Raw genomic sequence first — 13,591 nt, forward strand, 5'->3', positions numbered from 1 at the left:
TATTAGATTACAGTAGACATTTCTATAATTAGATTATGGAAGAAACCTTTTGTTTTTATTCTTTTTATGCCCCCACAACTGAAAGTTGCATATTGTTTTACCCCTGTCTGTCCGTCCGTCAGTCCCATTATGGAAATATAGTTATTCCAGATAACTCCTCCTACAGTTTGAATGCTAGGAAGTTTTTACTTTGCTGGCTGTTTGTACATATATTGCAGGTGTGCATGTGGTCAGAGTTTTGATTTTTATTGATATTTGCTCTTTTGGGAGATAGTTGAACTTTGTCATTTTTTGGAGTATTTACTTGCATAAGAGGTGCATAGCGTTTCCAGATAACTCCTCCTACAGTTTGAATGCTAGGAAGTTTTGACTTTGCTGGCTGTTTGTACATATATTGAAGGTGTGCATGTGATCAGGGTTTTGATTTTTATTAGGGCCCTGCCGAATGGCGGACGCCCTATAGTGATCAGTCTGTCCGTCCGTCCGTCTGTCCGTTTTGTGACCTCTCTATATCTAGAGAACCGTTATGATTTCATAGTTTATACTTGACATGTATATTAACCAACACCAGAGGGTGTGTCATAATGTATGTACAACTTCCTAGGTCAAAGGTCAAGGTAAAAAAACTTTGGTTTTAGTTGACAACCCCATGTCATATGGTAAAGATCGTGTCTGCTCTATTTCTTGAGAACCGTTATGATTTCAAAGTTTATACTTGACATGTATATAAACCAACACCAGAGGGTGTGTCATAATGTATGTACAACTTCCTAGGTCAAAGGTCAAGGCCAAAAACTTTGGTTTTAGTTGACAACCCCATGTCCTATGGTAAAGATTGTGTCCGCTCTATATCTTGAGAACCATTATGATTTCAAAGTTTATACTTGACATGTATATAAACCAACACCAGAGGGTGTGTCATAATTTATGTACAACTTCCTAGGTCAAAGGTCATGGTCATAAACTTCGGTTTCAGTTGACAACCCCATGTCCAATGATAAAGATACAAATTTTTTACCACATATTATTCACAGCGGGGCCCACAGAGATGGCTCCCATCTCAATGATATCTAGTTAATATTTGCTCTTTTGAGAGATAGTTGAACTTTGTCATTTTTGGAGTATATACTTGCATAAGAGGTGCATAGTGTTTCTGAATAACTCCTCCTACAGTGAACCATAGACCTATGTGCTCCCATGCTCAACTTTTGATTTTTATTAATATTTGCTCTTTTGAGAGATAGTTGAACTTTGTCATTTTTGGAGTATATACTTGCATAAGAGGTGCATAGTGTTTCCGGATAACTCCTATAGTGAACCATAGACCTATGTGCTCCCATGCTCAACTTTGTGTATTTTAGAATAACACTGCATCTGCGGGGCATCATTTGTGTCTCCCAGACACAATAATATCTCAAAGAAAGTCCTACATTGACTTTGTTATAATACAGTTACTTCAGAGTGGAGTAAGGGGGCATCACTTTGTTTAGTTTTAAGTTATTGTTAGATATTAAAAAAGAAATTGCACACAATTTTCACTTGTAGCAATGACTTTGTGCATATATTGATTTAGACAAATTTCTTTTGTAGGTGTAGTGTATTTATTTGGTAAAGTTTGGATAGAATCTGCCGAGGCACATGTCAGTTGTTGTGTTACTGTTAAAAACATTGAAAGGCGAATCTTTGTTCTTCCCAGACCAACTGTAAGTATTTACGACTATTTAAAAAACATTTATGAAAAAGATATAATCCAAAACAGAAAAAAGTTGTTTTATCGTGGGATATCATGAGGTGTATGGTATATAGAATTTCGAAAATGAAAGAAGAATGGCTTGATTTAATAATATTATATGATATGTAACTCAGTCTTAAAACAGCTATGGTTGAGGATGATGCATGGCTGAAAATACTGTTAATTGAAAATATATTGTTCTTGTATATAATGGCAATAATTTATCAGAGGATAAAAATGCAAGATTTATCAATGCAATTTCAGGAAATCTTTCATATAGGTGTTGTGATAAGAATTTAGAATATGACTTCTGATTGATGTGATAACATTTAAATGTTAGAAAAAGCTAAAAAGTTTTGAATATACAGTATAATGAAATAGAAAAATGGGGTACATATTAAAGAGTAAATCATCAAATTTAGACAATTTGTGAAATTTTAGTGATGAAATATAAAAACTTCATAGACCTCATGACAGTTCTTTACTCATTTTTAAAAAACGATCCTTTTTAGATGTATTAGAGCATTTAAATTAGCATGCAATCTGACATGTTGAACTGGCCTTTTTGATACATACATTATATATATATATATATATAGATATTTAACTGCATTATATTTACTATATTTATGCATGCATACATACTATAGGAGGATCGATAAAGGTAATTTTGAAAAAATTAGCACATGAAAAACAATTTTATGGTTGAAATAGTAATAATCGGATGTAATTATGTGCTCTATTTGATGATGTAATTGGCAAGGGCTATTTGAGGAAAAAATGTTAGGGGAAAAGGGGGGGGGGGGGGGGTGTTGGACAATTTTTTTGGGGGGTAAAGATTGCATTCATGCAATCAAAACTACTGTTGAGACTGGCTTGATAGTTATCAATATTTCAAATTTTATCACTTAGTGCATTGTGCACAACATTCTATATATCACTTCCATTAACTTTTTAATCAATGAAATAAATACTCAAATATTCAAGTTACAAAATGATATATCATTATGTATGTATATAACCATACTTGTCAAGATATTTACATAAATTGTGAATGGTGCATGGTGCATGAATATAGTGTGCTTTAAAAATATCAATGTCATTAAAATAATATTTAAAATTGGAGTTATCTTCCTTTGTCCAAATCATATAATAAAATTTACACAGAAAAAACATTGTGGGGTGTCCAACCCTCCCATAAAATTTTTCCTTGCATAGCCCTAAAATGATAACATTTCCTCATGAGAATGAATAATGTTTAAGACGTACTAGCTCCTTAGAGGTTTTGATTTCTATTATTTTTTTCTGTGTTTTGTATAATTTTGACAGCTCTCTTGGTATTATATCTTGATATGAACAGTGAATTCTTTTTTTTATTGTTGCCTCATAGTTTTTCTTTTTACTAAATCTTTTATAGACATGTCTTAGACTTGCATTTGGTGATGTATTATCGTTTATGGAAAAGTTTGTCAGATTGAACTATTAACTTCCTCTCATTTGTTATAGTGGCAAATATTTCATGAATATTCAGTATGAGAACAAATTTACAGTAAACGTAAGGGGGTAGACAAGAACTAAGGACAGGAAATTAAGATTGCCACTGGAAAAGACTGGTACGTTAATAGGGCAGAAATTTGTCCTTACACACGGCCAACTTCTAAACCCTCGAAGAGCTGTTGCATTGGTTCTTTTAATATGCAGAAAGCTTAGCCTTAGAGGCATGAAACTTGCTTGTAGTGCATTTTTATATGACTAGAATTCTATCTCTTATGATCAAATATCGACATCCACTCTGCTGTCCAGGAATAATGAATACTTAAACAAGTTCTAGGTTAATTACCAGAAAAAATTTAAACCTTGTTAATGATTTAGGGATATAAAACAAAATATTTTAGCTCTGCTATTCTTACTATATGATTGATAGTCACAAAATAATACTGAGAAATAAATTAATTTTTGCAGAAATACCTGAAGGGAGAAGATACAGGATCTGAGGTCTCAATTGTTGATGTCTACAATGAGTTCAATGAAAGAGTGGCAGAAAAATACAAGATTCCTAAATTTAAATCAAAGGTAAGGAATAATAAACAGAATAACTGCATTCATTGTCCCATTCATTGTCCTAATTGTTAAGAATTCAATGTTCGATGGACTAATGCAAACTAAGCCAATTCTTTAGATACATCCATTTGTTTACAATATTAAATTTTATTGGTGGATTTTCAAACCACACTTTCTACTATTTCAACATCTCATGTTTTTAATCTGCAAGTTTTTTTCACTATTAAACAAAATATTTCAATGTTTCAGTTTGACAAAACAAATTGATTTGTATATTCACAGAAAGTTACAAAACAGTATGCCTTTGAGAAAGTAGAAGTTCCTGTGGAATCAGACTATATGGAAATCAGATATTCTGTAAGTACTTTTTTTTTTAAATCAGATATTCTGTAAGTACTTTTTTTTAAATCAGATATTCTGTAAGTACTTTTTTTAAATCAGATATTCTGTCAAGTAGTTTTAATGAAATCAGATATTCTGTCAAGTAGTTTTAATGAAATCAGGTATTCTGCAAGTAGTTTTAATGAAATCAGATATTCTGTAAGTACTTTTTTTTTAAATCAGAAATTCTGTAAGTACTTTTTTTTAAATCAGATATTCTGTAAGTACTTTTTATTTTAAATCAGATATTCTGTAAGTTCTTTTTTTTTAAATCAGATATTCTGAAAGTACTTTTTTTTTAAATCAGATATTCTGTTAGTACCTTTTTTTTAAATCAGATTTTCTGTAAGTACTTTTTTTTTTTAATCAGATATTCTGTAAGTACTTTTTTTTTTAATCAGATATTATGTAAGTACTTTTTTTTTAATCAGATATTCTGTAAGTACTTTTTAAAAAAAAAATCAGATATTCTGCAAGTACTTCTTTGAAATCAGATATTCTGTCAGTAGTTTTCATGAAATCAGATATTTTGTCAGTATTCATGAAATCAGATATTCTGTAAGTACTTTTTATGAAATCAGTAAGACTTCAGGGGCTAGAAGTTGACTGAAAAGTGGGATGGTGAGTGGAAAACTTATGGAAAGAAAAAGTTCACACACATCTTTAGTGTCATAGTCTAGAAGTTAGATAGTCAGTGTTCTCTTTCAATAATTTTTGCCTCGCCTTGACGTAGTCTAAAAGCAAGACATAGGTATGCTGTTTCCGGCGGCGGCATCAACAATGTATTAGTTTGTGATTAGGTCAGTTTAGGGGGAACCACTAGTGGTTGGTCAATGATATTTAGTATGCAGTTGTATAAACATTGGCATATTTCATTTCCATGGACATTATTTGGCCCCACCCCCTCTGTCATGGTCTATTGACTTTGAAACTTTTTCTTAGTTTACATGTATTAGTTCGTGATTAGGTCAGTTCAAGGGGAGCCATTAGTGGTAGGCCAATGTTAATTGGTATGTGGTTGTATAAGCATTAGTACATCTCATTTCCATGGAGAATATTTGGCCACTCCCCCTCAGTCATGGTCTATTGATTTTGAAACTTTTGCTTAGTTTACATGTATTAGTTTGTGATTAGATCAATTTAAGATGAACTGCTAATGTTAAGTCAGTGATATTTGGTATGCAAATTTATTGGCATTTTCAAGTCTTGTTTCCATGGAGATTATATAGCCTCACCCCCTCATCATGGTTCATTGACTTTGAAACTTTTACATAGTTTACAAGTTAATGTTTGTGTTTAGGTTTGTTTAAAGGGAACCACTTATGATAGGTCAATGGTATTTGGTATGCAGTTGTACTTAATAGCATTGGCACATCTCATTTCAGGGATAACTTACATGTTAAAATATTGCTATTTTAATTTCAACATTTGCATTATCAAAATTACAAAAAGGCTAGACATATCTCTGTGTTAACAGTTTATTTCAAAGAGTTTGGGGGAGGATATTAATTTTTTTTTAGGATCTACAAATTTTATTTTGCTGTATTAAACCCTCCATTACTATGTTTGTTGTGAATATCGCTAAAAAGCTAAAATTTAAGGCACAAGTTGGGGCCTTTTATAGCTGACTATATGGTTTGGGTTTTTCTCATTGTTGAAGGCCGTACGGTTGCCTATAATTGCTTACATCCACTTTATTTGAACTTTGGTGGATAGTTGTCTCATTGGCAATCATACCTCATCTCCTTATTTTTATATATAATGTTTATTATATAACTAATTTTACTTCCCTCATTTCAGGCAGATAGTCCTGCTTTGCCATCAGATCTGAGTGGCAATACTTTTAGTCATGTGTTTGGTACGCATGTATCAAGGTAAGTTGAAATTTTAAACCACTTACCTAAGGAGAATCGTGACTAGTAACTATGTTACAGATATATATATGAATTATTACAGTTCATTATTGATTATTTTTCCAATTTGTTTACATTTAAGATCAAATATGGGGTATGAAAGTTCTGTGAAATGGGTAGGTTAGCATCTTCGCACGCGGTGTTGTTTGAAGATTTATTTACTGCAGTGTAGAACCTTAATTTCTTTTCAAGCAATTTATTAACAAAGCAAAGCATTGCCCTAAAAAGAAATATGGTAAAATGGTAACACTTATGTTTTCTCTGATTCATAAACATTGAAATTAACATTTTCAGAGAGAAATGACAATAATCCCTCTTTGGATTAGTTTTAAGTCCTTATCCAGTGAAGCTGAAGGGGAATTTAGGTTTGCACTCCGTCTGTTGACTTTTCACATTTTTTTCTGTAATACAATCAGTGATATTGTTTGCCTCAAATTACAGTCGAAATTCGGCTTTTTCCTCTAGAGAAAATTCCCAATTACTAAAAAAAATGGCTTAAAATTCCTCCCAAAAAGTTTTACATTTTCCCCAAACAGTGATGGCATTGGTAGTAATGATTGTAAATATTGTATTCATGTTATTATTTTGATATTAGAAAGCACTTTTGAGATCCGGTTTTCTGATCAGAATCATCATGGTGTTTGTAACACATGTGGTTTTCAATGCATTAAGTACCATCATTGCTTCTGTTTCTTTCCCTTCTTAGAAAAGTACCTTTCAGGTTGAAAATGTCTGATAACCAAAATATACATGAAAAAACAGTGCAAAAAAGACTGCAAAGGTCGGCAAAAAATCGGAAATGTGTTTAGAATAAAATATACAAATTTCCCAATTTCAATAAAAAAATATGCATTTTTCCCAATAAAAAACGGTAGAGGTAGTTTTGAAAAAAGACAACAATATCACTGACAATCTATTGACTGTATTTGCGATGTAGTAATGTCATAAGAAATTTCAGATTAATTATTGGTTTTGCTCAGATTTTTGCTGAAATTTCCCTTTAGTAATAGGAAATTGTTTTGAAAATATGTAATTTCTAAATCAGTTGATTTTATATTTGGTACTTGGATGTAGAAAAATGTTTACACATATCAGTTTTCCTGACTTCTTTTTTGTAATGCCCGAAACATTTGATTAGACATTTGTTCTATAGTCATTATCATAACTTGCAGAATAAATTTGCTTTCAGTTTCAGTTAAACAATTTTTGCAGTAGTTGTTGCCTTATGACATGGAAAATTGCTTCAGAATATCAGCTTTGTAAATACTTTTTTAATAGTGTTTTAATCAAGATATTAAGGTTTTTATAATATCATAAGAAGAACTGATTAAGTTTTGAGTTTAGTTCAATTTAAGCGATTTTCACAGAAGTTGAGGCTAAGGACCTATAAAATTTCTGGAAAATTCTTCTTTTTTGCACCTTTTTACCTGCATTGCTGAAGGCGGAAGCAGGTTTAGTAACTGCTAGACTCCGTCTGTCCATGGCTTCTATGAAAGGGAATGATTTAATGTATGTTCTTAAGCTTGATAATGAAGCATTATTTACATCTGCCGTGTAGCCATTTCCTATTTGCGAATAGTTTGAAAATTATTACAACAATTATTGTACAAGGAAAATTTTCGTCAAAGTTTTCTCTGCTTCTTTGAAAGGGAATGATTTTTAATATTTTGTCTGCAGCTTGATATGATGAGTTGTAGGGAGTAAGCAATTTTTACATCTGTCTTGTAGCCACTTCATGTTTGCCAATAGTTTGAAATTTTACAACACTCATTGTACAAGGAAAATTTGTCAAACTTTTCTTGGCTCCAATTAAACTTAATGATTTTAATATTTGGTCCAGGAACTTGAATTGAAAGTTCACCAGATCTCCCTGATAACCAAATGCTTGTCCCATACAAGTATTAAATCATCCGATGTTCCAGCCCGTAGGGGACATATTGTGTATTCAATGCTCTCAGATAGCTTGTTGATATAAGAATTGTTTGTTGTTGTTGCAGTTTAGAACACCTTGTTCTTGAAACTAAAATGAAAGGACCAAGCTGGCTTGATATCAAGTGTCCACGTGAGTTTATGATTAGAAACAAACCTTTTCTAGTGAACAAAGTAAAATAAGAACAGTATTACATACCTAGTCAAAGCAATATGATCTTTTGGTTTATGGAGATAGGCTTTTATTAAATGTTGCTATTCAAGTTTTCTTTTTTAAAGTAAATCTTTGAATAGTTAAAATGAATTTTTTAAAAAAGGCAACAGAATGTGCTGGAAGGTGTATATGTTAAATTGATAGATACTTTGTAAAGTTGGTTGATTGTTGGTTGCTGAACGTCCAGTGGCAAATATTTCATGCATGTTTGGGATGATAAAGTTAGAAGATAATTTTTAATTAGAAAATTATGATTAACAGTAGAATTTAATGATTTAAGGCGTATTACCTTTGTGTTTACTTTTTTGGGTAGTACAAATATGTTTGTTATTAACAGATTTATGTCAATTTTACATATATTATTATTATTATTATTTTTTTTTTTTTTTTCATTTTATTAATTGCATTTAAAATTCTGTATTATTATTTTATTCTTCAGAAATTTCAACACCACCTATAAGTTGGTGTAAATTGGAAGTAAGTAACAATAAACCATATTATATACTGCCTTAATGGTCTTTTAGCCTGCTCCCACACAGATGGGGCGATATGCGTAATTAATTTTACATAGGCGGTAATGGTAATGTTTTCCTCTGTAGCACAGTCCATATCGTAAACTTGGATATGCATAATGGCTCATTTCGAAGCTGAGACATTTTCACATATGTGGTTGAATTTTCGGGGTACGAAGTGTGATTCATTTTTCCGTAAATTAGCACACCCCGAAAATCCTTTTGTGATGCGGCTCCTGGTGGTAAAAAATCCCTTTTTTCACACAATAAGTTCTTTGAAAATTTAATACTTTACATACATTTAATAACTGCATAGTTTTTACACATTTATTCTATGGTCCTCTACTTTTCAAATCAACACAAATGGTTAAGCTCAGTCAATTGTTAAAAATAGAAACATGTCCAATATCACTTCACAGATAATTTTTGTTTACACACAACTTTTGTGTTCCTCAATTTGAGGCGCATTAGGGATATTGACCCAATATAAATTGGGGCAATATGCGTAATTAATTTTACATAGGCGGTAATGGTAACGTTTTCCTCTGTAGCACAGTCCATATCGTAAACTTGGATATGCATGATGGCTCATTTCGAAGCTGAGACATTTTCACATATGTGGTTGAATTTTCGGGGTACGAAGTGTGATTCATTTTTCCGTAAATTAGCACACTCCGAAAATCCTTTCGTGATGCGGCTCCTGGTGGTAAAAAATCCCTTTTTTCACACAATAAGTTCTTTGAAAATTTAATACTTTGCATACATTTAATAACTGCATAGTTTTTACACATTTATTCTATGGTCCTCTACTTTTCAAATCAACACAAATGGTTAAGCTCAGTCAATTGTTAAAAATAGAAACCTGTCCAATATCACTACACAGAGAATTTTTGTTTACACACAACTTTTGTGTTCCTCAATTTGAGGCGCATTAGGGATATTGACCCAGATGGTGATGCAGTGGGTTCTATTCAAGCAAGATGAAACCAGACTTTAATTGATATTTGCCTCTCCTCTGTCAGCAGTCTTGGTTAGTAGAAAAAGCATAGTATTACATCAACATGTCTGCATGCTGAATATGGTTGAAATATAACATTAAACACCCACTGTCCATTCAAATAATCTGTTAAGAGAGAAGTTTTGTAATATAAATATATATACTTTTTTTACCTCTGTTCTATATATATATATATATATCAGCAGGGTTTAAGTACATCCGTTGTTCGACCTGCTAGTCAAATGCGTTTTGTTAAAATATACTTTTTCACTTTTTTGGTCTTTTGGAAAATGTTGTTTGTGCCTTCCAAATACCGTTTCGATTCCTAACATCACTGAAGAGACATTAATTGTCAAAATCCGGATATGGTGTACAAATTTTTGCACCTCATGTTTGCGATATACCATCTTTTCCGCAAGTTTATTGTTTTCTGTTTGGTATTAAATTAATATAATTAAGATCCATTGTGTTACATCTGTGATCCGTTTATTTGGCAATCGCCATGGCAGTCAGCAGGGTTTAAGAACATCCGTTGTTCGACCTGCTAGTCAAATGCGTTTTGTTAAAATATACTTTTTCACTTTTTTGGTCTTTTGGAAAATGTTGTTTGTGCTGTATTTAGACCCCTCTACAAAGAAATTTGTTTTGCATGCACACGTATAAAAATTGCGGTTTTTATCCAACACAATCATAGGTTTGAACGTTGTTTTCAATTTAGACTTGTTTATATATATATATATATATATACTTAGGAAGGGGTTTACTGTTTTACCTCTGTACTATATATATATATATACTTAGGAGGGGGTATACTGTTTTGCCTCTACTATTTATATATACTTAGGAGGGGGTTTACTGTTTTACCTCTTTACTATTTATATATACTTATGAGGGGGTTTACTGTTTTACCTCTGTACTATATATATATATACTTAGGAGGGAGTTTACTGTTTTACCTCTGTACTATATATATATACTTAGGAGGAGGTATACTGTTTTACCTCTGTACTATATATATACCCAACGCAATCATAGGTTTGAACGTTGTTTTCAATTTAGACTTGTATATATATTTATATATATATATATATATATATATAATACATATATATACTTACTAGGAGGAGGTATACTGTTTTACCTCTGTACTATTCATATATACTTAGGAGGGGGTATTCTGTTTTACCTGTCTGTCCCATGAAATTATGTGGCTTGTTCTCAGGAACTACATATCAAAGCTTCCTGAAATTGGTTATCAGGCTTCATGTGAACTTGTTAGGGCCCCGCCGAATGGCAGGTCACCCTATAGTGATCAGTCTGTCCGTAACAAATTGTGTCCGCTCTATATCTAAAGAACCGTTATCATTTCATACTTTATACTTGAAATGTATATTAACCAACACCAGAGAGTGTGTCATAATGTTTGTACAACTTCCTAGGTCAAAGGTCAAGGTCAAAAACTTTTGGTTTCAGTTGACAACCCCATGTCCTATGGTAGATCGTGTCCGCTCTATATCTTGAGAACCGTTATGATTTCAAAGGTTATACTTGACATGTATATTAGACAACACCAGAGAGTGTGTCATAATGTATGTACAACTTCCTAGGTCAAAGGTCAAGGTCAAAAACTATGGTAAAGATACAAATTTTTTACCACACGTTATTCACAGCAGGCCCACAGAGATGGCTCCCATCTCAATGATGTCTAGTTATAACCATGTGATGTGCTTTTAGATTCATTGCTCATCAACTTTCTGTTTATCGAATTCGTAAAGCTGAACTATCATTAGTGAGCAGTAGCTCATAGTTATACTTAATTTCCTGGTATGTGCATTTCAAAGGAAATGGTATGAATTTACAATAATGTAGAATTAAACTTATCATTGGCCATAAGGGTTATCTCAACTCATCTGTACACGTAAGAACTCTTTTAACACTTTCGCCGACGAATCCCGGTTTAATGGGATTCACGCTTCAGACATCTGACGATGAGTCCTGGTTTACCGGGATCGGAATACCTCTTTTACATTTCCCGCTAAAAACATTGGAAACACAAGTTATCTTTCTTTGTTGAATACCCGGATGAAAGTGTAAACATGGCGCTTCCTTTTGTTGAAAACCGTGTCAAAATCGGATGAAATTTATGGATTTTACTAGAATTTGAAATAAGGAAACATTTTTTTTGAAAGAATATGGAAGAATTGAAGCCAGACTAGTATACTTTTTTTTACATAAAATGCTGTTTTATGTACAAAAACACTTGGAATGGACATCATTCAGTGTAAGGAATTTGTACAACCTTCTTGAATTTTTCAAACTTTTGTCGTTTTGGGTCAAAAAATTACAATTTTGGGTCAAAAAGTCTATTTCGAGAATTTCATCTCTCTAATGCCAAAAATTTGCAAATTTTGATTTTTTATGAAAAAATGATCAAAACATTAACAAAACTGTGTCCATGGTGTAAGTGAATAATATAAAGACATAAATAACTACGGACAAGTTTTTATTGATATTTAATATGAAGATCTCCAACTTGTGTCATAATAGCCAGGGAAGCCATCGTCTCAGAGTAGCTTCTGTCAGGCCGGCTATCGGTGAAAGGGTTAACAAAAGTCCACACTTATGTCATGTCTCTTATGGTGTGTATTTCAGTAATTTTTCTGACACCATAATTTAGACAAAAGTTAACTGGAATCAATTCTTCAGTATGTTTACTATAACTATCATGTCAGACAACCAATGTGGCATTAATTACTAAAATATAAAACAGCATTCATTAAGACTGAACTTGTCAGCAATTTCTGTAAGTTTTTCGATTATAGTTGAACTTAAAAAAATGGCAAGAGTTGTCTTTTGACATGAAACATCCTTAATATATATGAATTTGCATTCTAGGTATTTGTGACCAGACCAGATCATATTACTGTTATTAATGATGCCAGTTTATCCCCACCCCCTCTGGTTGTCATGACTTTTAATATGAGGACACTGCCAAACCCAAAGACACATCAAAATGAGGTAAACTTTAGACTATTTTAGGTGATATGTATTTTCTTTGAAACTTCTTTTTTTGTGAAAAGTTATGCTCAATGATTTACTTCAAATTTTTGCAAAATATTTTAAATGCAATGTTTGTGTTCTTAAATTTAAAAAAAAAATTGATAAATATGTCAAGTAAATCCTCCAAATAGTGAGACAATACAAGTCTTGATTATTATTTTTGTTACAGATCATTGGAATAGCTTGTTTGATACAGAAATCTTTAGCCATGGATAAACCAGCACCTAAACTTCCTTTCCAGGAACACTTCTGTGGTAATCAAATTTAGTCTCAAAAAACATAATATATATTTATTACTGTCATCTTCAATGTACAGTGTCTAAATGCCTATGTTAACTGTTAACATTAGTTAAAGGAAAAAAGTCAAAGAAGCAGCAACCTATCAATATAATAGAAAAAAAACAAGACACAAGGCTGCTTAGGCCACAAGTAATGTTTATATAGTTTTTTTTTTTTTTAGAGTTTTGTAAAATCATCAAAGTAGAAATTCAACCAATAACAAGTGATCATTTCCAAGTGTTGAACGATTCACCAAAACTTAGAAAGATACAGAAAAACATGGTAGCCAGGGAAAGAATTTAGTTTAAAATGTAGCTTGGACTACAGGGCTAGTTTAATTATATTTAGTGTAGCCCTGAATCACTAGTGAGGGTGGTGAAGCGACCAGAACTTGCCAGGGGGGGGTTTGGGGACATCCTCCCCCCCCCCCCCCCCCCCCCAAGAAAATTTTTCATAATTACATGCAAAATCCTGCAATCTGAGTGTATTATAAATGTAAAAATGATGTCTCAT

At 32.2% G+C, this 13,591-nt stretch overlaps 1 protein-coding gene across 2 annotated transcripts in view; it reads left to right on the plus strand.

The window, feature by feature from the left end:
• Positions 1-13,591, plus strand: part of LOC127738037 (DNA polymerase alpha catalytic subunit-like) — an 83,616-nt gene that overhangs the window by 27,703 nt on the left and 42,322 nt on the right. For both annotated transcript variants that reach the window (XR_007999919.1, XM_052249098.1), the window contains exons 10-17: positions 1,591-1,703; positions 3,695-3,805; positions 4,076-4,150; positions 5,975-6,048; positions 8,085-8,149; positions 8,670-8,707; positions 12,635-12,757; positions 12,969-13,053. Coding sequence is in view for 1 of the 2 variants with exons in the window: in XM_052249098.1 (XP_052105058.1) it covers positions 1,591-1,703; positions 3,695-3,805; positions 4,076-4,150; positions 5,975-6,048; positions 8,085-8,149; positions 8,670-8,707; positions 12,635-12,757; positions 12,969-13,053 (684 nt within the window). In the remaining variant the exon portion in view is untranslated. The remainder of the gene's footprint in view (positions 1-1,590; positions 1,704-3,694; positions 3,806-4,075; positions 4,151-5,974; positions 6,049-8,084; positions 8,150-8,669; positions 8,708-12,634; positions 12,758-12,968; positions 13,054-13,591) is intronic.

The sequence above is a fragment of the Mytilus californianus genome, unplaced genomic scaffold (assembly GCF_021869535.1).
Source record: "Mytilus californianus isolate M0D057914Y unplaced genomic scaffold, xbMytCali1.0.p SCAF_4, whole genome shotgun sequence".
In the NCBI taxonomy this organism is placed as follows: Eukaryota; Metazoa; Mollusca; class Bivalvia; order Mytilida; family Mytilidae; genus Mytilus; species Mytilus californianus.